The sequence below is a fragment of the Eschrichtius robustus genome, chromosome 17 (genome assembly GCF_028021215.1).
Source record: "Eschrichtius robustus isolate mEscRob2 chromosome 17, mEscRob2.pri, whole genome shotgun sequence".
NCBI classification, from domain to species: Eukaryota; Metazoa; Chordata; class Mammalia; order Artiodactyla; family Eschrichtiidae; genus Eschrichtius; species Eschrichtius robustus.
Window position 1 is genome coordinate 6,475,212 of NC_090840.1, and position 24,592 is coordinate 6,499,803.

At 44.6% G+C, this 24,592-nt stretch overlaps 1 protein-coding gene across 4 annotated transcripts in view; it reads right to left on the bottom strand.

Annotated features, from left to right (window-relative positions):
* NSMAF (neutral sphingomyelinase activation associated factor) overlaps positions 1-24,592 on the bottom strand; it is a 62,265-nt gene that overhangs the window by 2,363 nt on the left and 35,310 nt on the right. For 3 of the 4 annotated variants that reach the window (XM_068525401.1, XM_068525400.1, XM_068525403.1), the window contains exons 10-28: positions 21,575-21,704; positions 19,845-19,916; positions 18,233-18,341; positions 16,021-16,197; positions 14,589-14,668; positions 13,820-13,910; positions 13,658-13,721; positions 11,651-11,702; positions 11,426-11,546; positions 10,900-11,031; positions 10,128-10,170; positions 9,655-9,818; positions 8,110-8,218; positions 5,769-5,827; positions 3,476-3,543; positions 2,642-2,709; positions 2,124-2,247; positions 1,093-1,176; positions 67-217 (exon numbers count right to left, since the gene is read on the bottom strand). In XM_068525401.1, coding sequence (XP_068381502.1) covers positions 67-217; positions 1,093-1,176; positions 2,124-2,247; positions 2,642-2,709; positions 3,476-3,543; positions 5,769-5,827; positions 8,110-8,218; positions 9,655-9,818; positions 10,128-10,170; positions 10,900-11,031; positions 11,426-11,546; positions 11,651-11,702; positions 13,658-13,721; positions 13,820-13,910; positions 14,589-14,668; positions 16,021-16,197; positions 18,233-18,341; positions 19,845-19,916; positions 21,575-21,704 — 1,898 coding nt within the window. The remainder of the gene's footprint in view (positions 1-66; positions 218-1,092; positions 1,177-2,123; positions 2,248-2,641; positions 2,710-3,475; positions 3,544-5,768; positions 5,828-8,109; positions 8,219-9,654; positions 9,819-10,127; positions 10,171-10,899; positions 11,032-11,425; positions 11,547-11,650; positions 11,703-13,657; positions 13,722-13,819; positions 13,911-14,588; positions 14,669-16,020; positions 16,198-18,232; positions 18,342-19,844; positions 19,917-21,574; positions 21,705-24,592) is intronic. The other variant, XM_068525402.1, reaches the window with a different exon arrangement.

Genomic DNA, 24,592 nt, shown 5'->3' on the forward strand with positions numbered 1-24,592 from the left:
TTATATATTTCAAAATAATAATTCCAGTTCCCCTGGTGTTATCCGTATTGAAAAGGCTAATAGTACCTGGGCTGAAAGCAGTGTCACATACAGTCCCTGAGTGACATGGAATCTGGTGCAATATGGTAGCTGCAGTGAGGTCCCAGATAGTCACTGTGCCTTCTTTGGTGCCTGAAACCAGCAGTGTGCTTGCAGCGCTTAAACTGATTGTATCGACCTAGAGAAGAAAACAGACGGTACTCCATTTAGAATCATGGTCGTTCAGCTGTGTTTCCCCAGCCCATTCTTCCAACACCACCTACTGAGTGATACTTCATTTAAAAGTGAAATTCTTCACATGCCAGCGAATACAATGAAGTATTGCTGGGGTAAATGTAACACTGCTTTAAAAAGAGCCTAAAATTGACAGTCTCAGAATGATAACTCCATGAGTAATAAGCGGTAGCAGGGTGCCAGACTGCCCGAAGCACAGCGGCTCCACGACCATCTGGGGGAGGTGGGCATCTCTCAGGGTTATGCTCGCGTGCCCTTCTTGAACCACATAGTAAATAACAGGTCTCAACCCCAGTCAGTCTGCTGACCGTGCGGATTAGGCACCAGTTCACACCCTCAGAGGAAAGGCAGTACCGCAGGCCAGGGCAGGAGATGCAGCCGTGACCTCGTGGAGACGGAGCGAGGGAAGAGGACGCGGTGCCAGCCTTGGCCTGCGCCCGCTGCACACACCATGCAGACAGGTCGGTGTCCTCACCCTAGACAGAGGGCCCCCTTTCCACCCCTGGTGTCAGAAAACATCTCTAGTTGCCCAGATAGTGTGAGGATACCCAGGTATTCAACGTCGTGCTCAGACACTGGTCTTTTGGAAGTCTAGCTGGACGGTAGCTAATTCTCAAAGAAACAGCAAACTGGAGGAAAAAAGAAGACTGGGAAGCCCAAAGAGTCAGCTCCAAGAAAAGAGCTGAGTTTGCCTGTGCTCTCCTCCGATGAGCAAAATAAGCAAAGCAAAAGATCATGAACACACAGGTGAAGCCAAGAACATCCACCACCCTGGACGGTTCAGCTGGGCTCCCGTGCAGCTCTGTTGCCGGTACTCACGCTGACGTCGTGCTCCAGCTCGGCCAGCAGGTCAAACTGGTGTCTCCTGGAGCCTGGCATCTCTGCAGGAACCCCGGACCACACCTAGGACGGGACACATTGCAGAAGGTAGTTGCAAACACTTAACTATAAAAGCATTTCTAACACGTGCAGGAAAAACTCTCCTGACTGACCAACTCCCCAGCTGCCAACAAAATGAAGTGTCGTGAGGCCCGGTCCCTCTGCCACATGCCTGAGCTTTTATTCCCGCCACCACGTGCTTCCCGAGAGTCCGCTGTACCCGTGTCTGCTTCCATCTCTTGGCACTTGCTGCTGTGACTTAAGTATTGTGTGAACTAAAGAAATCAGAGTGCGGAAGTGTTGTGTCTATTAAGGTTGTGAGAAGACTCAAAAAGGCAAGGCACCAAAAAAATTTACTGAAATCACGCGTAGGCAAGAAAACTTAACCTACAAGGATGCCCCCCTCAGGGGCGGGGGCACAGAAATGATGAAAACCTCTTGAAGGAATTCTAATGGTTTTAGGTTCTTGCTTTCTGTTTATATAAATGCAAATTGGAAACCAGAGATGATGAATACTGCTGTGGTTTATGCAATAAAGTTGTGCAGCATTCCGAAGAAAAGGCCAAGTATGGTCCTACGTCAATAACGGCGAAGGAATGTGTGTTTCTGTGTCTGACTTTAAATACAGTGTCTTGCCTTTCAGTGATTCTCCACTTTAACTTGATATTTACTGATCAACTGCTAGTTCCGCAGCTGCGTGAGGTGAGAGGGGGGCTGCTGTGCGTTTCCCTCCAAGTCCGCTGTCTAATGCACCACCCAACCCCCAGTGGGACACACAGGACAAACTCAGGAAGACGTCCTCTTATATTAAGACGTGTACACACTAAACAAACAGAGGCAATAACCTTCCACATCCTTTTATGTCACTCACACTTTGTGAAAAAGTGACCGAACACACCAACAGCAGGGAGCTGAATGGCTTATAATATTTGTATTATCCAAACATTTTAATTTAGAAATTGTATATAAACCTTTACAGTAGAATCCCACGACGCAGAATACAGCCTGTTGTCATGCCAACAGATCTTACTAACGGCATCATCGTGTCCCATTAATGTGTCCTGGCGTCTTCCAAATGCAATGGAATAAAAATAGCTAACATAAAAGATAATGAGAACTATTAAGACAGCATTCCAGCTTAATGTTAAGACTCTGAAATACATTTTCAAGAAACTTTAGATCATTTAATTCTATACTTATTAAGGCTCACTGGAATTACAAATTACTTGTTACCAAATACTCAAAATGTGAATTTAAAACTAGAAATTTCCAGGTCTGGCTCATCTGTGTTTTCACCTCAATTTAAAAACTTTAGAGAAAAACAGAGTCCGACTGGAGAAATTAGTAGATTCAGATGATCACATCCAAATCCAGCTGTCCTCATCTGTCCCTTTTGAAAACAACGGGAGATCCGCCCTCTCCTGCTTCACGTGCACACAGGGAGCTGCACTGCGTGTGGAACCACGAAGGGGCCCGCACAGATACATACACGTTGTTATCCCACGAAGAGCTTACGACGGTGGCATCTCCTGGTAAAAGTAAACACGATGATAAAGCCTGAAATACAAATGATCTGACGTTAATAATTTACAAAAATTAGTGAATCCTTAATGGGGTAAAACTGTCTTACAAGTTCCCCCCAAAATTAATGCTCAAATTCCATTTATGTTGGCCTTCCTCATATTCATGAAGTTTCTTTTCATCTGGCTAATTCCAGATGCCTGGTTTCTTCCCAAATGTAGGAAAGGCAAAGGGTGTCGAGTGCATGAGGACCTAGCCTGACGGTCCTCACTGCCCTGGGCTGAGGGACCCCTACTTACATCAGAATGAGTCGTGAGGGGTGCAGGTGGGGACTGTCCTCAAGAATCCAAACACTGGCTCTGGGTTACAGACTCAGGTGGGGAAGGAAAGCTTCCAAAAGTCTTTAGGGAATTCCAAAATCTTTCAGATGCTTTACATTAACAACAAAATGTATTATTTTTTCAGAAGAACTGATTTTCTAGTATTAGGTATCCTATCAACTCAGAAATGCATTAAGTTATGTAAGCAGCACATAGACATTTAGTCTGACAGTTCCAAAAAAGGCAAGATTTACTAAGGAGAATTCTACTTTTTCGGTTACAAATAAAACCACAATAACGTGAGAAAGAGGCAACCTGAAAAAATTTCTAATTTAATTTAGAAGGAATCTATCTAAGGCATTCTGAACAGAAATAAACCGGATTGTTTGGGAAGAAACAAACTGTCATATATGCGTGTATATAAGACAAACTGCTACATGAAATGCCACCATAACACTGATGTAAAATTAAAATGAACTCACCATATTTGAAAATGATATACTTCTTTGTAGCATCTTGGATTCTTTGGAAAACATTTTCAAGGTGGAATCTAATTTAATAATGACAAAGCAAACATATAAGAAGGATTTCCTGACCCTTACAGATGACCAGCACACGCAGAGGTAACAGGCGAGGTGACCGAGGGCCATGTCCCCAACGAGGACGCTACGGTCTGTGGAATTCTATGATCTGCGGCTCCACAACAAGGCGGTCAACTTAGAGCCATGGCTGAAGGCAGAATTAAGCCTAATTACTGACACAAGCTAAAGAGGAAGAAAAGAGCAATTTTAATATTAAAGAAAAAAAGATTTGGGCAATGTAAGTTTTTCTTTTTCACATAGCCCAATTATGGTGTGATATCCTTGTGATGCATGACCATTTACGGAAGAGAAGCATTAACTTTCTCAATAATAATAAACTAGGGATTACAGTGTCCAAGCTCTTAATTTCCTTGCCTAACAGAAGCTTTTAGAAGTGCATCAAGGTAAACCTCTTAAACGACAAGACTGCAAATTACAGTGTGCTCCAAACATCCCATATTTGCATTATGTAACATTACATTTCCTAATTTGAAAACATACAGCATGATAAATAAAAGGTCAGATGAGCTTTAAATAATGTCTTCTGTATAGTAAAATCTAATATTTCCACCTAATTTTTGCCAACACCAACACGCAGACGTGCACTGGGGCGTCCTACAGAAAACGGTCAGCCAGCCTGGTGTGTAAAGCTGCTTTTCTCAAAATCAGAGGTTCCCTCTCGTACTAGAGGTAATCACGTCAGAGGCTGCTGAGAGCTGGTCCCCCAGGTGATGGGGTCACCCGTGGGGTCGCCCATAAGCCTGGACACACACTGCACCTCTGAGAAAGAACTGTACTATGGGGTGATCAGCAGGGTGTACGTAAGTCAGTGATGCAGGTGTAGATAAAAATGCATATAGATCAGTAACATGAGTTACTAACAGTGAAGAAACAAACAGAAAAAAAACCCAAAAGCTTTTGACTGAAAAGAACCCCCCCCATGCCCCCTTATTTGGCAAGTTCACAAAGAAGTGCTACGCTTAATAAGCCTCAGAGGGTTAGTTAAAGCCCTGATGCTCGTAAAACTCACGGTTTACAAGGTCAGACCAGTACAGGGAACTGAGGGATTTAACAAACCGTGACAGACAAATCCAGCCAAGAATGCCGGCTTTGCTAAAAGGTCAGGGTCTCGTCTCGGGCGGTAACGCTGGTGGGAACCCTGGCAAAGCGCGACCGCTCCCTCACGTCACAGCATCATCGTCTTGGGGACCCTGGAGTGGCCCCGTGTGTACGCTGCACGCGAACCTACTTTGGTCCACAGTGGGATCATTTTCTGTGCTTTGTGGAAAACTCTTGTTCTACGAAATCTGAGATCATATTTGAAAGAGAAAGGAAGGACGCTATGGATGTGAAGCCACGATCCCAGAATCTGAGAGCAGTAACTCTGATTTACCCGGAGCTGTGTAGTTGGACAGCACCTTTCCTTAACTTAATGGATGAAAGAGAATTTCCTATGATGACGACCAAAGCGCCAGTAGCCAGCCGCTCACAGCCAGGTACGAACTCTGTCCAAACCAGGTGTCGTAAAGCCCAAGCAGGGCAGCTAAGCTACTCACTTCTCATCTCCGCTGCCCCCAGCGCGCCTGTCAGCACGCTTCAAACAGGACGGGGACGAGATAAACAATGACTTACGGTGTAGACGGCCAGGAAAGGCAGCGCTGTGGCTGCCAGCAGAGGCTTGACGCTTAGCCCTTTCGTAGGATCAAAACAGTGAAGTTCCAGCGTGTCATCAAGCTATAGTTACAAGTCCTATCAACCAGCCACTGCAGGGCTTCTGCGTGATTTTGATAACGTATAAAACGTATAAGACATTAACAATGTGTGAATTAGATTTCGAGCTAAATCCTCCAGTCAACACCCAGAAGCACACACCGAGTGACGAACGTGAAAAGCTGACAGCACGTGTGCCCTGTGCCGGCGACGCCCCGTGGGTGGCTCGGCCCTCGGGGCGGGAAAGGTCCCAGCACACGCTCTTGCCGCCCCAAATTCTGGGAAACCTTATCAGCAACAGAGAGGCATTTTTCATTATTGTTTTTGGCGAATCACAGTGGAATGTTACGCAATACACCACGAACTAACTGCTCAAAATTTATTTCACGTGGAGGCGGCACATGAAGGTACAGTCCTGCACCGAGTCAGGAAACTTGGACATTTATGATTCCAGGTAACCCCCCTTTCAGGTAGGAAAACCTACCTTGTGAGGTTGTGAAGACAGACGACCCACTGCGAGAGACTGCTATTCCAGTGACTGCCCTGTTGGAAAACAAGGTTTCATAAATTACCACGTGCTAGGACACCGGTCTCCTTCAAGGCCTTGATTTAATTTAATTCAGCCCAAGTTTCTGTCATCGTTTTTGTCACAGCTCGTTCTGCTGGACCTGTCCCACCTTCCACCAGGCGTTAGCAAGTCATGGCTCGGCAACTCCTAATTCTGTCCTGGCAACGCCTGCGGCCAGAAAACACCCCGACCCTTAGCTCCCAGGCCGCCCTGCGCGAAGGCCGCCCCACGTCTGCCCCCTGGATAACCAGTAACGCTAGGTGACCACCCCCCAAACCACTGACGCCCCCGAGCAGTCACTGCACTCGCTTCATGACTTAGCATCTGGCCAATGACGATGTCACCGTCTGGTCCTGAGACAGGCTGAGACCGGGGACCCTTTGCCACAGTGCCTGCACCTGGACAAACGTCTCCTCCAGCAACAGATACAGAGAAACCGTGAAACTATAAGGGACTGAAAATAACTGCGTGCATGTGGAGCTGGGGCAAATTATGGGCAGCAAGATACAAAAAGACCAAAACACCCAACTGCCACTTCTGAAGAGCACTGCCCGTGCCCCCTGCACTCAGCACCACCCAAGGGGTGGGCACGCCACCTAAGCCCCACCTCCGGCCGACCCCTGGACACACCCCACCCTCACCCCAAAGAGGGACCCAGCTCGCCACTGCCTCGTGGGCCCAGCAAGGGAACCTGCTGTTTGTTCTCACTCCCCTCCCCGCCGCGGCAGCAGGAGCCCCAGTGAAGCCTTGCCTGAATCTCCTGTCTGGCCTCTTATCAATTTCTAATGATTAAGGAGGCCAAGGACCCTGACTGGTATCAGTCCCGGCATGTCCTCTTAAAGGTTCACTCATGTCTTCACTGCCTCGGGTGACAAGGCCCCTTTCTACGTGCCGTTTAGAGAAGGTGACAAAGGAAAGCTGTTGTTATAACGAATAAGGTGGGACTGTGGGTTGCTTTGCAGGAGGCTGTGCTCTGATTTGGAGCCATCGATCGGAAGGGGACCGGCCCGTTCCGTTCCACCCATGGTCAAGTGTACGTAATATCAAACGTCAGACAGGACGTCGGTGGCCCTGCAGCAGAACAGTGGGCCTCGTCCCTGGCCCTGAGTTTTCTTTTCTGGAACAGGATGGGTCAGCAAGGTCAGTGCTTCCCCAGCCTTCCCACCAAAGTCCATCACCATCCCTGCAGACAGGGGACCAGGGACACTCATGACCCCCCTAGGGCCAACAGCAAGCCTGATTTTGGGGAAGAAAAGGTTTGTTAGTTTGTTTTTTTCATAGATCTTTATTAGAGTATAATTGCTTCACAATACTGTGTTAGTTTCTGTTGCACAACAAAGCGAATCAGCCATATATATACATATATCCCCACATCCCCTCCCTCTTACGTCTCCCTCCCACCCTCCCTATCCCACCCCTCTAGGTCATCACAAAGCACTGAGCTGATCTCCCTGTGCTATGCGGCTGCTTCCCACCAGCCAACTATTTTACATTCGGTAGTGTATATACATAGATGCTACTCTCACTTCACCCCAGCTTCGCCCTCCCACCCCCATGTCCTCAAGTCCATTCTCTACGTCTGTGTCTTTATTCCTGCCCTGCAACTAGGTTCATCAGGACCTTTTTTTTAGATTCCATATATATGTGTTAGCATACGGTATTTGTTTTTCTCTTTCTGACTTACTTCACTCTGTATGACAGAGTCTAGGTCCATCCACCTCACTACAAATACCTCCATTTCATTTCTTTTTATGGCTGAGTAATATTCCATTGTATACATGTGCCACATCTTCTTTATCCATTCATCTGTCGATGGACACTTAGGTTGCTTCCATGTCCCGGCTATTGTAAACAGTGCTGCGATGAACTTTGCAATGTTCTCTCTGTGTGTGTATACACACACATTTGTTACCATGTTTTAAAAAAGATACATTTTCCCTGACAATATCAGTAAATGCAACACGTGGGTAAGACATATCCTGTTCCTCCCGAACGTTCCCACCATCAAGGACTGGAGGGGCCGGCCGTGTACTTCTCTGAGAGGCACACAGCTGCCTGCTGTCTGCAGACCCCATCCCGTGCTCTAGAGTGACCGACAGCAGAAATGACACACATCCATTTTGTGCCAAGCTTTCCCGTGCCACACTGACCCCTGGTGGCTGATCACTACTATGGACGGTTTAGGGGGATAAAAACCAATCAAGACCCCCAGGCCAAGACCCCGGCATGTGCGCAGCCGCGGCCGAGACGCTCTTACTCTTTGTGGATTTTGTGCTGCTCGTGGAGCTGCAGTCGCGTGATGTTACTCCAGGCCAGCGTTCTGCTTTCTTCCGTCAGGTCTTCAAAAGACTCTTCACCTGGAGAGACTACGTTAAATTGCGGCTCAGTCAGTCAGCTAAATTTCTAACCAGTGTCGGAGACGACAAGCGTCAGAGGCACAAGATTTTCTATTAAAAGCAAATAACCAAGAAAGCAAAACGCCCACTGAAACAGAACTGCTTTGAAAGGTACTTGTTAGATAGCTCCATGTCAGTCAAGGGGAAGAATGAGGTGCACGATCGAAATAAAATAACAATCATTTGGAGAAAGATTAAAAAGTATCTTTGAATACTGCAGGTCTTTGTATACTTTTATCAACGTTTGCAGAGTTTTCACTCCGCCCCTAAATTGGGAACTTCAGGAAATATGACACTGAGTAACCATTTCCTTGTCAGCAATCTTTGTAAAAACCTGACAGCTCCCTAAGAGCACTGCCGTTTGCTTCTGGTTTCCAGACAAAGAAAGAAGAGACGAAACCAGTTACTATCGCGCTCCTGGACAGGACTAGCTAAGCAGTCCCTCCACTTCTGTTTTAAGAAAGGCTGGAACGATCTCCCTTTTAAGATAATCCTCGTGGATGGGCCGGGTGACTAAGCAGAGCACGGGTTTAAGGGCATCACGAGGTAATCTACAGTCTTCATGACTTAACCTGCGGGGCTTTATCTCCAGAGAAGCGCCGCCGCCAGCCCTGGGCCGCCTGACTGTGAGGAGCCCCGCTGTGTGGCCCGAGAAGCCTGGACGCTCCTGGGACAGAGCGCAGGACGGGAGAACATGCGAAACCAAGCGACTCTGCTCCCGAGGTTCCGTACTGTGTCAGACTCCTGGGAGCCTGGGGGTCTGAGGCTGTCTTACGTGACGTGTAAAACGTGGGCAACTGGATGAAGGCAGCATCTTCTCCTCCCTTTCCAAGTACCAGACGTGAGAACAGAGTCAAGTTCATTTTTAGCACCTGGCATAGACACTCTGTAAATGTCTGTCAAATGACTGACGAAGAAAACAGAGCACCCCGAATTCAAGATGTGTGTGTCGGGGTGGAAGAGGAGAGCCAGGACGCTGGAAGTCATTCCTGGGAAAGAGCAGGAACGAGCAGGGCTACAGCAGTCACGGCCAGGGCGGATCAACAAGAACACAAGAATGGCTAAGAACCAAACACCAGCTGGGCAAACCTCAGAAAAGAAAGAACATAACAACAACAATGAGAAACACTGCCAAGTCTCATTAAATTGCCAGAAGGTAAAAGTGATTTGATTTCCGTTAAGGTCAAAAGTTAAACAAAACAACAAAAAAACAACAAAACAACAAACCAAAAACCAGAAAAGATTTAGCTTGTTTGCAGGAGAAATGCAGTGAGACAGTAAAACAGATCCTCTCTAAGCTGCCCAGGGTTCATGATTGGTCTTCTCTCCAGAATCCTCAGAAACGTCTTAATCAGAAAAGAGAAACAGAAGGTGCTCACACGGTTTATTCTCTTTTCAAAATTTACCTGGAGAATCTGCCGTGGAAGCATTATAACTGGAGGGCTGGAACAAGCGTTTAAACTTTGGGGTGATCCTTCGAGGATGCGGTGTCACAAAGAGCTGCTTTGGTGTCTGCCCGAACTCCAGGATCTGAGTGAGCATGGCTACCTTCTCGTCAGGATCCTCAATGCTTTAGGACAGAGTACAAACCATGTGGTGACCTCCAGGCGCAAGCTCCTTGATCTGTATCACTTGAAATTTGTGCATTCAACGGGAGAGAGATTAACCCTCAAACAGCAACAGACACTACGGCTGGGACTGTCTAGACCATAACACACATCTTTTATTTCTGAGGCTCAGTAATTTACATAGTGGTGAAAGCAAGCTGTAATTCACCGTAACATTTCCATACCTTAATATCATCAAATAACTGCACTAATCATTTAGACAAAGAGGTCATTTGTACTCAAGTAGAAACTCCTTACTGACATATAAATACCTGTTCAAGTCGACGCCTCCTTCGTAGGTCAGGGGATGAAACACTGAAAAAAAGAAATGTAAAACACTATTGAAAGATGTACTGTTTTGTTATAATATACACTCTGTTTATTTAAAAAACTCAACAACTTTAAACGTTTATTCAAAGAAACTGATTTTCACTTTGCGAAACAGTCTAATAATATCCAGCTTGGGTCAACATCAAGCTGAACTATCATCTGTTCTGAGCAGCGATGTGACCGGCGGTGAGACGGTCTGCCACCTCAGTACCTCCCGGTCAGCGTGCCTCTGCCCGGGGAGCACAGAGCACCCTGTGCGGCGTGTGAGCGGTCAGGCCCACACGCAATCCCGTCGCCAGCGCCGACAAGCCCGGCGGAGGAAGAACAGGCCCCGGAGAGGAGAGGGCTACCGCGGGCTTCTCTCCCCTCAGCCACAGAGACACTCTGGGGCCTTCGTGGGAACCAAGGCCACTGTTCCATCCTACTCCGACTTTACTACTTTAGTAAAAGTGATGGAATGGGATGGAGAATACATGCTAAAATTAGAAGGCTCTAGCAAAAGACCTCTTGGGACCATGGCGAAGCGGGTGTTTTTAGACAAAAGCACTTTCTCCCCCGCCTTTTATTCAGTATCTAATCTGGGGTCGCTGAGCCAGGAGGCCGTCTGCTGAGACAAGATGCTTCTGCTAAGGAAATAAGCTGCTCTGAGCTCAGTTTGGGGGTTGCTTTTGTTTCCATCAAACGCTAAATGGAGTTTCAGTGACTGTTACACACCATTGTGGGCTCCAACAGCATCCCTCCCCTTCTGCTTGTAGCCAAACACGAGGTCGATCCACTCATGAAGGTGCTCTGACACGTAATCGCTTTCCAGGGCGTCTCTGCTCTTCTGGAGAAAGTCCTCGGGACCTAGCAGGTTAGACTCGATCAAAACACACCCCAAGTCGCCACTTTACTTTCTCCCATTCCTTTCATCTATCCATATGCAGACAGAGCTTCTGGGACAGGCAGGAGGGACATATTTCTTAATGAGTCTCCCCCCAATCATATAAAATATAAATTTTGAGGGTGGGCGGAGAGGCAAAAACCATTTTTACGACACTTAGCTCTCTCGAATGCATAATAATGGTTTTACATCACAGACTCATAGAATACTTACAATTTGGAATAAGACTTTACCATCTCATTTAGATAGAGGAATATACTGTTATTTTGAAAAATCTAAGCAACTAAATAATAATACTGCAATTGCACGACTAAGTAGAGAATTTCTATAATTCAATACTTCCAAGGTGGTACTCACTCCGTGCCCAAGGGGGGAGTTCTACGTCATCAACCATCTGCCCTCCTTGTCTCTTTCCCAAATCCAGCTTTAGACTATTGACTAAAAAGCTGACATCATCACCATAGAATTCCGGAATCAGCTAAAAGTTTCAGGGGAAGAAAAAAAAAAAGAACAGTAACAAACATATTTTAAAGCAGTTACAAACCACAAGCCCAGTGAATCATCGGCTTGGTAACTGCTTACCTCTTTAAAATCAGTTGCACCATCCAAACAGTTTTTCCAAGTTTCTGCAATACTAAATATGAAAAAAAAATTCAACTGATTTTAAATCTAGGGTATGGAAACAGCAACAGCAGCACTTTCTAGGCTCCTGGGTGCTATTCTACACTTTACCTAAATTACATCATCTCTCTCATTAATTCATAATCTCCAATATTCACATGAGCTACCCCACCAGAGAACCTCATGTGAATATTGTGGATTCACAGAAGAGGAAACTCTGGGCCTACATAGGGAGTGAGCAAGGAGTCGGGATATGGACCCGGGGGGATGGCCCCAAGTCCAGGCCGGGGACCTCCCCCGTACATGGCCTCATCGAAGGGCCACTCGGGGCAGGTGCTTAAACATGAAAAATCAGCAGTTATTTTAAGGGCTCATTTCGAAAAGGGATTATAAACAGACATGTGTAGAGCTTAGAAAAAGATTGGAAAGACACAGACCAAAAGATGAACAATGAGTGTTATCTCAGTGTGGTCAGGTGCCACATGAAATTTATTTTCTTCTTCATATTCTGATTTTTGGGGGTAAGAAAAGATTACCTTTATAATAAAAAAAAAATATTTAAACACTCAAAGGGATTGTATTCAATTCATAGCAAGATTATTTAGAATAATGAAATGTTGGAAACAGCCTAGGTGTCCAACCATAGAGAAACAGTTAAAATAGTTAAAATAAATTATGGCATATGTTAGGATGTGATACATTAATTTAAAAAAAAAAATCACCGTTTTGAAGAACATCCAATAATATGGGGAAAACTTCAAGATCTAACAAAAGGCTATAAAATACAAAAGGCAGGACAAAAAAACTGTATTTAAAATATGCTCTCCATCACTAATCATTAGAGAAATGCAAATCAAAACTACAATGAGGTATCACCTCACACCAGTCAGAATGGCCATCATCAAAATATCTATAAACAATAAATGCTGGAGAGGGTAGGAGAAAAGGGAACGCTCTTGCACTGTTGGTGGGAATGTAAATTGATACAGCCACTATGGAGGACAGTATGGAGGTTCCTTAAAAAACTAAAAAGAGAACTACCAAACAACCCAGCAATCCCACTACTGGGCATATACCCTGAGAAAACCATAATTCAAAAAGAGTCATGTACCACAATGTTCATTGCAGCTCTATTTACAATAGCCAGGACATGGAAGCAACCTAAGTGTCCATCGACAGATGAATAAAGATGTGGCACATATGTACAATGGAATATTACTCAGCCATAAAAAGAAATGAAATTGAGTTATTTGTATTGAGGTAGATGGACCTAGAGTCTGTCATACAGAGTGAAGTCAGTCAGAATGAGAAAAACAAATACCGAATGCTAACACATATATATGGAATCTAAAAAAAAAAAAAATCACTCTGAAGAACCTAGGGGCAAGACAGGAATAAAGACGCAGACGTAGAGAACGCACTTGAGGACATGGGCAGGGGGAAGGGTGCGCTGGGACGAAGTGAGAGAGTAGCATGGACATATATACACTACCAAATGTCAAATAGATAGCTAGTGGGAAGCAGCCGCATAGCACAGGGAGATCAGCTCCGTGCTTTGTGACCACCTAGAGGGGTGGGATAGGGAGGGTGGGAGGGAGACGCAAGAGGGAGGAGATATGGGGATATATGTATATGTATAGCTGATTCACTTTGTTATACAGCAGCAACTAACACACCATTGTAAAGCAATTATACTCCAATAAAGATGTTAAAAATATATATATATAATTCACAATTGAATATCAAAAAGAAAAAAAAGATGTTAAAAAATAAAATAAAATATGTTCTCACATTTACACACACACACGACTACACAAAGCCTGAGAGGAATAGATACAACAATTACTGTAGTGTTTTTTTTTCATTTCCTTCCATTTTTGTTTATATCTGGTTTTTTTTAAAATAAATGCATTGTACATGCATAATGAGAAAGTTTAAAAAGTGGTAAGTGAGGCATTTATGCCAAACCTGTTGAACATTCTGTCTGCGTTGTCGAACCTTCCGTTCTGCAGACACAGCATATACTCTGGTGCTAGAGGGGAAAAAAATCAGAGTTAAGCAAGATCACAGAACCACTAAAGAGTCCACGTGAAGTAACATTTCCCTGGGAGTGACGGTGAGGAGTCTTACCAATCCTGACCAGATAAAACAGCACGTAGCCCGGGGAGGAGTAGTGGCTGCCGTACATGAACTTGGGCTCCGGCATCTCCTGGTAGCGTGTCTACAACACAGGGAGAAAAAGTCCTGCTGAGTGCTGGCTGTGAAGACAATAACCGACTCCAGTAGTAAAAGCCTAAGGAAATCATGGCCTGGACACATTCTAGCCCCTAATTTCTCTCCTAAAGAGGAAAAGGAGAAGATAAAAAAGAGGGGGGAAAATCTGAGTAAACACAGCATTCTTGCGACAAGTATCTTGGTTTTCTTGGCCTCATGGTAACAATGTCTGCCGGGGCAGGACTGAAAAGAAGAAATTTTATACATCTCCTGTGCAGTTCACCAGAGAGCACCTTTGTGAAAATAAATGGGTAAACCTGTGATCGGCTCAGCTTCCTACCTCCTGAATTGTAAGCAAAAATGCAGATGGTGAGCAGCTAAATTCACAGGGGAAGGAAGGCAGCGGGCAGCGGGCAGAGAGCAGAGGGAGAGAGAATACGCTCAGAAACTTCGGTCTCTCCAGGTATACTTCCCCTAAGTCTTGAAGAAACGAGTTTCAGGCACTATAAAAACACAGGGGAAGGGGGTTCAATCCCTGGTCAGGGAACTAAGATCCCACATGCTGTGTGATGTGGCCACAAAGTAAATAAATAAATTTTTAAAAAGCAACAAAAACAATCAAACAAACAAAACATATGCCAAGGCTCCCGGGTTGCTTAGACACCAGGAATCTGAGTCCACGTACCAGCAGCCTCTCCAGACGTTCCTTGTTGAGGGCTCCTACTGGCTTACTGAGATCCCGGAAGGTTCCTGGATTTGACAGATCTATAAAAGAAATTTTTAAAAATTACTTAAAATAAATAAAGCAAACAAGCTTACACTTAATAACATTATCTCCCTGAACGAATTCACATGCACATTTATTTCCAAACAATAAATAGCTTTTTAAAAATTGAGACAGATCCATTAGAATTAATATTTCCGATGATTATTAATATAGCTGTAAAGGTTAGAATCTGAAGACCTAATGACAAAAAAAACTATATTCCAAGTAAAACAACAACGAAAAGTAAACAAATTTCAAAAGCCATTATTCTACCAAAATTTACTTTTTAAGTTTGAATTATAGTGAGTATTATTATTCTGTGATAATAGCATAATTTGAGAACTGGGGACCTGAATATCATCAGATAAATAAATTATATTCCTAGAAAATCTGTTACCTCTTTCAACTACAAGGGTGCAATAAGTGAACTGTCAAAAGTAATTTAGTGTTCACAATATCTAATTTTAAGATATTACAAAATAAAATTACAGGGCTTCCCTGGTGGCGCAGTGGTTGAGAATCTGCCTGCCAATGCAGGGGACACGGGTTCGAGCCCTGGTCTGGGAAGATCCCACATGCCGCGGAGCAACTGGGCCCGTGAGCCACAACTACTGAGCCTGAGCGTCTGGAGCCTCTGCTCCGCAGCAAGAGAGGCCGCGATAGTGACAGGCCCGCGCACCGCGATGAAGAGTGGCCCCCACTCGCCGCAACTGGAGAAAGCCCTCACACAGAAACGAAGACCCAACACAGCCAAAAATAAACATAATAAATAAAAATTTAAAAAAAATAAAATGAAATTACAGTACAATCACATTTTTGGTAAAATAATTTGAGAGAGAGAAAGAAGTATACATACCACAAAGTTAAAATGGTTCTCTCTCGGTAATGTAATTATTGATGAGTCTTATTTCCTTCTTTGAGTATTTCAGTACTTTCTAAGTGTTCTTTAATGAACAGCTGTTACGTTTGGTAATCACATTTTTTAACGTGAATTGAAAAATAATATGGTAACCTGAGGCACAATTTTCAAAGTGAAAACTTAAGTATTTGAAAACATAGTGCTTATTGGTAGCAGTGGTAACACTGGCTGAAGATTCCATGCATGTCTTCTGGGAGTGGCTTTCAAGAAGTATGTGAGTAGTTTTTTTTTAGAATTAAAAAAAATTCAGAGACAGTAGAGAAAACATATAGAACACACGTAATTCCCAGGCCACCCATCCCGTATCGTGGCATGGAGACGGGCCATCCTGAGTAATGAAGTCAAACGGGTTCTCCTCTGCTCACGAATCACAGCGTGGTTCTAGGAGGGAACGTGTTCTTTGATCGGAAAGCCCGGCTCTGTGGCACGCACCCAGCTCGGAGCTGCTGTAGTCGGAGACGATCCAGGGGAACACGGGGTACTGGGAGAGGTCGTTGCAGCTGCGGTCGGCCAGCGTGTTGAGGTGCAGCAGGTACTGGTAGTTGGACAGGAGCCCGCGCTGCCACTGCAGCGTGTAGCCCTCGGCCGTGCGCTCCGCCACGTGGTGCTCTGGGGGGACAGGTGAGGACAGGCCCGGGTCACACTGAGCTCCACGTGTGCGGGCAACGGTCACTCAGCATGTGAAGGCGCTACAGAGGCTTTCAGCGTAGACCCTTCAACCCATCTTTGGAAAGTACATTTTAAAAAAAGAAAAGTAGGCTACAGTTTGTTTTCACCAAAGAGTTGTTCTGTCAAGTATGAATGAGCATCTCCAAGATCCAGGAGGGAAATTATTAAACGTATGATATAAAACATCTCATATCTACTAAATATATGATATAAAACATATCACATCTATGAAATGTATGATATAAAACAAATATGAAAGTATGGAGCAAATACATAAATATGACATGGTAATATATGTAACATGTACTATATTTATATATAGTCTACGATATGTACTAACAAAGAATCCTTCCAAACGTGCTCGAGTTTTAATGCCTTTAAGAAGCCATGACCATTTGTAAAAGCTCACTTCCTCCATGTCTTATGAAAAGTAAAACGAAACAATCTTTTACTTTTCTTTCAGATCTGGAAGCGGGGTACTATGGCTAATTTGTCACTGACTACGTATTATTTATGCAAGTGAGGAATAAGGAAAAGAATAGAAACTGCTGAAGGAGAAAACAGGTATCTGTCAGATTTCTCAAACTAGAAGGACCAGAAGGACCCCCCAGAAATAACCTCAGGAAAGAAGGAACCACAGATGGTGTGGCACCAATGATAACGTTCCTGTCAAATGAGTCAACTGCTCTATTTTGTTTAGAAAATCCTGCTTTCAGCTTTGTACTGGCTGCATCAAGCTTATCTAACTCATTTGTGGATTCAATATTTATTCTTATATACTTTGCCAAGTTTCTTCTCTAATCAGCTACCAGGAAGGGGCTTAAAAACTCAAAACAATTATCCTCTGATTTTCCACTCTCAGAACGTCTCAGAGAAAAGTCTGAACAATCTCAGGAATAAACTCAGAGAGAACAGACGCTTCACAGAATCAGACCTTTTAGGCCATGGCAAGTTTTTTGACTTGAGATTTTAGGACTCACCATGAAAGCTGAGTTTTTTGTTGTCATCTTGTTATAGTTAGAAAAATTAAATGAAAAAAATTAAAGCAGGAGGCAGGAGATAACAGTAAACTTATACCAAAGCTACACTTAAGCATTAAGTTAAACTGAATAACTTAGTGAGAGAAGAAAAAAAAAATGAACTCTAAACCTACTGTAAAATATGTTCTTTATTGAAAATAAACTATTCCTCCTGGAGAGAAAACTTCTTTTCTAAGGGAGTAACTCACTATATGTCTCATAAATGGTTTCACTGCACACGGGAACAGCAAACTAAGATGGTATTAATAAAATCCCAACATTGATTTTTAAAAATCATTCCATTCTAGTCATCTGGCCATTTTGAAAACAAGAATAATTTAATTCAACCATACAACTTAATATGTTTATGCTTGAAAAGAAAAATACAGGTGTTCTCTCTGATAAAAGTGGGAAAATTCACATTTCCCATGGAAGACTGAGGAAATATTAGTTATAAGCAAACTGAGTCCCACGGTACCATACTGAGCATAGAAGGTTCACGTGTTCCTTTTGTACCGTTTTCCAGCTTTGTGATTAAGACCACGATTAATGATCACAGACACATGACTGGGTAACTCACTGTCTCACATGAAGAAACTGAGTCCTGGTTTTCATGAACTAACATAAGACAGGACTGGACATAAAAATAATTAGGTGGATTCTTATATAATCCATTCAACTTGGGGGTTGTTAAGATACAAAAAAACATTTAAATATATTTATCAAAAGTTTTTAAAACACAGGATTGGAGTGAACTATTAGCAAATTTCATTTATATTTCCCTTGATTTTCAATATGCCATTCTGCTAACTCTAGTTACTGGTGAGAAGAAATAAGCAGAACCACAGAGAGGCGATTCTAGATACAGCACTGTTCTCCTCTTACTTCCCATCCCAGTTACGCGGGAGTTGAACTACCTTCACATGAACACATATAATGAAGAGTGAGCACCAAACCTAGGTAAGTAGCAATGTAAAAATAGAGGTCATCTCGGTCTTGACGTTCATAGAACTTCAGGTAGACGTCGGAACACAGATCATCTTCTGTGCAAAACACTTCCAAGCCCTACAAATCCAGAAGGAGAAGAATAAAACAAATGGCATCTCAATGTGAGTGACGCAGGTACAAAAGCCTTTCAACTAAACACTTGGCATTTTTTATTTGTAGGTCTTGTATGCATATTCCCCAGCAATAAATGTGATTTATAAGGACAAGACGTGTGTCTCAGCTAAACTTTACAAAATCCCTTTTGGCCTTGAGGATCTTTTCTGATCACAGCATTTGTGAGTTTATTATGTCGAAATTCAAAATTGGCTGATACGTGTCTTCACCTATCTTCTTCAGAGACAAAGGTTTAGCTTTCTTTTACAAATTAAATCATAATTATGTCAACTTAACAAACTGATAATTGAATAACTCATTTAATTAGTAGGATGCAGTTATTTTAAGAGAACTATGAGCTGCGTGAATGTTGTGAGGGTGAAGCCGAGACGGGACAGGAATAGACAGAGAAAGGGTGAAAGCGCAGCGCTGTCCTAGGTTCCGATACAGGCTTCCAGCGTTGCTAGTGAGGGAACCGAGGGAGTGAACTCCTGGAGTCTCAATTCCTGTGTAAAACGGGGTATCAGCTACCTCACAGGGATTGCGCTGACAAACGAATATTGTACATAAATTGCCCAGTAGGCAGAAGGTACTTAATCAATGCCAATTTCTTCTTTTTCTGACTGCATCTCTATACCCCAAAGGAGGAGGAGATTTTTAATAGAATCTGTTTCTCTAATCCTCTGTTGGCACTGGAAATGGAGAATCGCCTTTTACATAAAATAGGCAGGAAAACAGTTAAACTTCATAAATACAAAACACCAAAATGAGATGCTTAAATATCCACAATGCTCTTGTACTGCCACCAACTTACTGGTTAATCTTTGAAGGAGGACAAATAGATTTATATCGATATCAAGCTAAAATCCCTTGGAGTCACACCTTCCGTGGCGACTGGTTTCTACAGTAAGCGTGTGAGACTCGCAGAAGTGTGGACACAGGCTTATTCAGGAGAATGGCGGGAGGACCGCCCAGGTGACTGAAATGGTTATTTTATCCATTTCTCCCTCTCAGCAAGCCTGAAGGCTGAATTCATGCAAGTTAACCGTGAGGATACTACAGTTCCACTGAGAGCTGTTGTCGCAGCTTCCAGACTTTGCTCGGAGACCTTGCTGCTGTAACTGGGTGACAGCAAGGATCACTGGACCAGTTCTGCGTCCATTATCCCCACACAAACCCAGGAGGACCCCGAGAACTCGGGAGGGAGAAACTCAAGGGCACTTGAGCCCGCCTGCTCTTGGAGCCAAAGCCTTTTTCCCAACAGCCCTCCCCCTACAGAAAGAGTCACTCCTTCATAAACTTCCAGCGCAGCCAAAAGAAGGGGCGGCGGGCCTCAGGGCCCCTCTGCTCACACACAAACACCTGCACCTTTCAGACGAGCCCGAGGTGGGTGCAGGCCAGTAAACCACTGGCCAAACCGAAGATAAGACAGTCATCCTCTAGAGGGGGTGCTCCCCTCGAACTCACCAGAGGCATGAGACCGTGTCTCCTCTTGTAAATGCGGCGGACGTCGTGGAGTGTTATCTGGACCATGGGTTTCTTTAAAAATAGAAAGACAATCTCAAACGTCAAGATTCTGACACAATTAGAAGCTGCCCTTCAGCCGCCCCACCTTAACTTCCTGACAGGTCACACCTGAACACCTGGAAAGTGAGCTCTGAGAACAGGGCATGCCTCACTTTACACGCCGGTCTGCCCTTTTCACTAGCTTTGTGACCGTGGACCGCCCCCCCCGCCGGTACCCCCCAGGATGATAATGCAGGCGTCTGGCTTTCAGGTTTCTGCAGGGTTGCTGAGTGGTAAGAAATATTAAAGGGTTGGTGTAGACCTCCTCTCAGGAATTTTCATATTTTTATAGACCTACGGTTTGCTCAGAATTGACATACAGCTTTTTTTTTTTTTTTTACAATCCTGTCTTTTAGCTCCTTAAACTACAGTGTAATAAGGCTCATAAACAGCTGTAGTATAAAGCAGGGCCTCTAAACTTTATAAGGAGGAACATTTTCTCGCTTCTCTGGAGCCTTAAAATGCTAGTGAGAGAGGAACAAGGTTGTAAAAAGTACTGAGACTGGCTAAAAGGCGACAGGTCCACCCTCCTCCCCCCAAGTAAGAGGGAGGGAGAGCCTGCAGACGCAGGGTGTGTAGCCGTGGAAGCTGCCTGAAGACTGGCCAAGGCCCCCAGCCCAGACCCGGGACCCTGAAGCTGTGGCTTATACTCAGATATTGTTGCTCAAGTATTGACCCAAGCCACAGCAACAGCGTTGGTCCAGCCAATTGATGACACCACAAAGAATGCCATCAGCAACGTGTACTGTGTCCACTGGAGGCCCCGGCGCGTGTGCCCCACCACCTGGTGGACAGAATTGTTATAGCATCACCTTTCACTAAGGAAAGTGTTCACGTTTCAGTGACACGTAATGACGGACCAGCCTGGAGAATTTCTTCCATGGCAGAAAACACTCCTGTTCTTGAAGCTACCTGCCAAACGGTCCAACTGCACCAGCACGGCACTAGGGTTTCTGTTCCTTCAATGAACCACTCTGAAAAGGGTCCGTATCTAGATAAAGCCGCCAGTGTTTACAAGTTTTAGTGCAGAAATCTGAATTCATCTTTACTGTCTGGCCTCGTGAGTCTAAAGCCATCGTGCAAGAGGAGATGTTTCCAGCGCCACAGCAGCAGGACTGCAGCTGCCCACTGACAGCAGTGCCACATGCAGCTCTGCACTGGCTGGAGAGGCCACTTCTTACTGCTCCTCTGGGACAGATGCAGACCTACTGATTTGGTTTGTAATTAAGGGAAAACGAGAAATACAACTTAGGTGTACATATAAGCAAGTACACAGAAAACATCCATCTCTTCTTAACCTTAGTATATTTCATTGCTCTCTTGCAGAAGTGCTTCCGAGTAGAAAAGTATAAACCTCTCAAGACCCTTTACTAAAATCGGAAGGGGCGGGGTTTCTTTTCCCCCGAAGTAACAGAAAGTAAGTCAGAAGAGCTCAAACACGGGTGAGGGTGCATCAGGATTACACGGGGAGCCTGTTAAATACCAGATGCTGGGTGGGGACGGGGGGTAATTCTGACCCTCCCCAAAATGTGAGAACACTCTAACTGTCAAGTCAAGTTCACAGGAAAGAGAGCTTGCAGACGCAAACGGGAATACCCAAGGAGCCCTCCGCTGGCCTGCAGACTACTTACCGGGTACCCATTGAGAGGCTGGAAATACAGGGTGGTGTCAGTGATGCACGCGTGGCCGGGATTCGTCACCAGAGGTGTCACCATTTCCGCTTTGCATTCCATGTGCAGCTTTTCAGAAACGCTTTGGAATCTGAGAATATGTTTTTTCCAGCAAAAGCAAGAATGATCAGAAATCGATCTACTTCCTAGATTTAACTTTATCTGAGGGAGCTACAAAGTGACTCTGCAGAACAGGTGTCTAAACACTGCATCTGATACAAGAAAACTGGTGATATAAATCAGTCGCCTAAATAAAACTGACTTTCTTTTCAATGGTATAATGAATACTTGATTTTTTTTAAAAGCAGATGAGGTTATGTATCAAAGAAGAGAAGACAGACAAGTAAACAATACCAAACAACCCTGTTATTGGTACTCTTCACTCCTCCCCAAATAAGTCGGCCTTGAAACTATTCCTACATTAACATAATTTTCTATTTTTGTGTCATTAGGACCTATTTTATTGTCATAGAAACTGTTTTGGCATGGGTAGCACTTACTTCACACCACATTCTATAAGGCTATGAGTACATAATTACAATTACTTGCACGTCCGTTCCAACGTATAGTCTTTTGTGGATCTACTGCAGTAAAACCAGTCAAAGGTGATCACCACTCCCTCCTAAATTATGCTAACTCATCAAAAAAGTCCATTTTCGTTCTGCTTTACTAATTTAAAAAAAAAAAAAATAGAAGGGAAACAACCAAATCATCAAGAGTTTAAGGCAATTACTTAGTTAAATAACTGAGCTAAAAATAAGTCTCCTCTGGGACTTCCCTGGTGGCGCAGTGGTTGGGAAACCGCCTGCCAATGCAGGGGACACGGGTTCGATCCCTGGTCCAGGAAGATCCCACATGCCGTGGAGCAACTAAGCCCATGTGCCACGACTACTGAGCCTGTGCTCTAGAGCCCGTGAGCCACAACTACTGAGCCTGTGCACCACAACTACTGAAGCCCACATGCCTAGAGCTCGTGCTCCACAACAAGAGAAGCCACCGCAATGAGAAGCCCGCGCACCGCAACGAAGAGTAGCCCCCGCTTGCCGCAACTAGAGAAAGCCCGCGCGTAGCAACGAAGACCCAACGCGGCCAAAAAAAAAAAAAAAAAAAGTCTCCTCTATAAGTAGTAGAACAAAAGCAGGGCTTCCCTGGTGGCACAGTGGTTAAGAATCCGCCTGCCAATGCAGGGGACACGGGTTCGAGCCCTGGTCCGGGAAGATCCCACATGCCGTGGAGCAACTAAGCCCGTGCGCCACAACTACTGAGGCTGCACTCTAGAGCCCGTGAGCCACAACTACTGAAGCCCGTGCGCCTAGAGCCTGTGCTCCGCAACAAGAGAAGCCACCGCAGTGAGAAGCCCACCACCAAAACGAAGAGTAGCCCCCGCTCGCCGCAACCAGAGAAAGCCTGTGCACAGCAGCGAAGACCCAACGCAGCCGAAAATAAATAAATAAAATAAATAAACTTATTTAAAAAAACAAACACAAAATCACACAGGAGCAGGCTTCCTCTTCCAGTTTGGACGTGAAGGAGACCTCACAGCTCTCATCCCAACCACAAAACCTGCCAGATGAGCTACACAATCCTTGCTATGTTTAGAGACCCATCAGAGAGCTCAGATGCAGAGAAACCCAAATGAAGGGAAGTTGAGTGGCAGGAGGAGGAGCAATCTTTCATAGGGGGTAAGGGCTGCAGGACGAAGGGAGACGCCAGAGAGCGGGAGTCAGGCCTGGAGGGCAGAGATGCTCCGTGGTGGAGAGCTGGAGGCTCAGCTGTAAAGCACAGGGGTATCTTGAAACCCTTCCAGGGCCCCGACCCCAAGCCCCGCTGAGCACCGTCCTGCTCACTCCCGCCGTGGACCTGGGCATGGGGACCTGGATTTAACCCAGCTCCACTCATTACACTGGCAGAGCCCCCAGGGCAAGCAGCGGGCAGGATCGGGGTGGGCATGACCACCTCCGGAGGCAAATATTCCTTAGGTCAGTCTCTACAGTTCCTTTAAAACAAACTTCCCAGCACACAAAAAATTCCAAGAAACACAAAGAAGTGAGTAAATATGACCCACACTCATGAGAGAGAAGATTCCGTGGAAGAGGACCCAGCCGTCGGATCCATCAGAGGGAGACCTTAAGATAATTGTAATAAATGTGCTAAAAGATCTAGAAGAAAAGACGGAAAACACATGTGAAGCGAAGGAAAACTTCATCCGAGAAGTAGAAACTACGAAAAAGAACTGAAAGGAAATGCTAGAAATGAAAATCTGGGCGAGAGGAAAAGAAGAATGACTTAAACTAATTTAACAGACTGGGCACGGCAGAGGAAAAGTCCAACGCGGCTGAAAACAAGGCCGCTAAAAAAAGTCCTAACTGAAACAAGGCAAAAGGAGAATAATAATAATAATTTTAAAAAACACAGAACAGAGTGTCTGAGATCTAAGCGAAACTATAAAACATACTAACATGAGTGTAACTCAAGTCACAGGAGAAGAGACAGGAGACGGGGCTGAAGAAACACTGAATGGAGAGTGGTGGAAAATGTCTCATATAAGACACCAGTTCACAGACTCCGTTACCCAGAAACCCCCAGCAGGACAGGCGCAGAGAGACTACACCTTAATGCACAGTAACAACAGGACAAATGATGTGACTTTTCACAGGAAACAATGGACAGCAACATACAACGGAACGAAAACCTTTCAAGTAGTGAAAGAAAACCCTGTGAACCTAGTATTTTATCTCCAACAAAAACACCCTTCAAAAATGAGGGTAAGATAGAGGTATTTTCAGACAAAGCTGGGAGAATCCGTCCTGACCAGATATGCACCGTAAGAAATGCTATAGGAAGTTCTTTGGGCTTAAGAGAAATGACACCAGATGCAACACCGGTTCTGCAGGAAGGAAAGACAAACATCAGGAAACATAAGTATTCAAATATCCAAGTAAATAGAAAAGAATTATTTCTCAGTATTTTAATTTATGT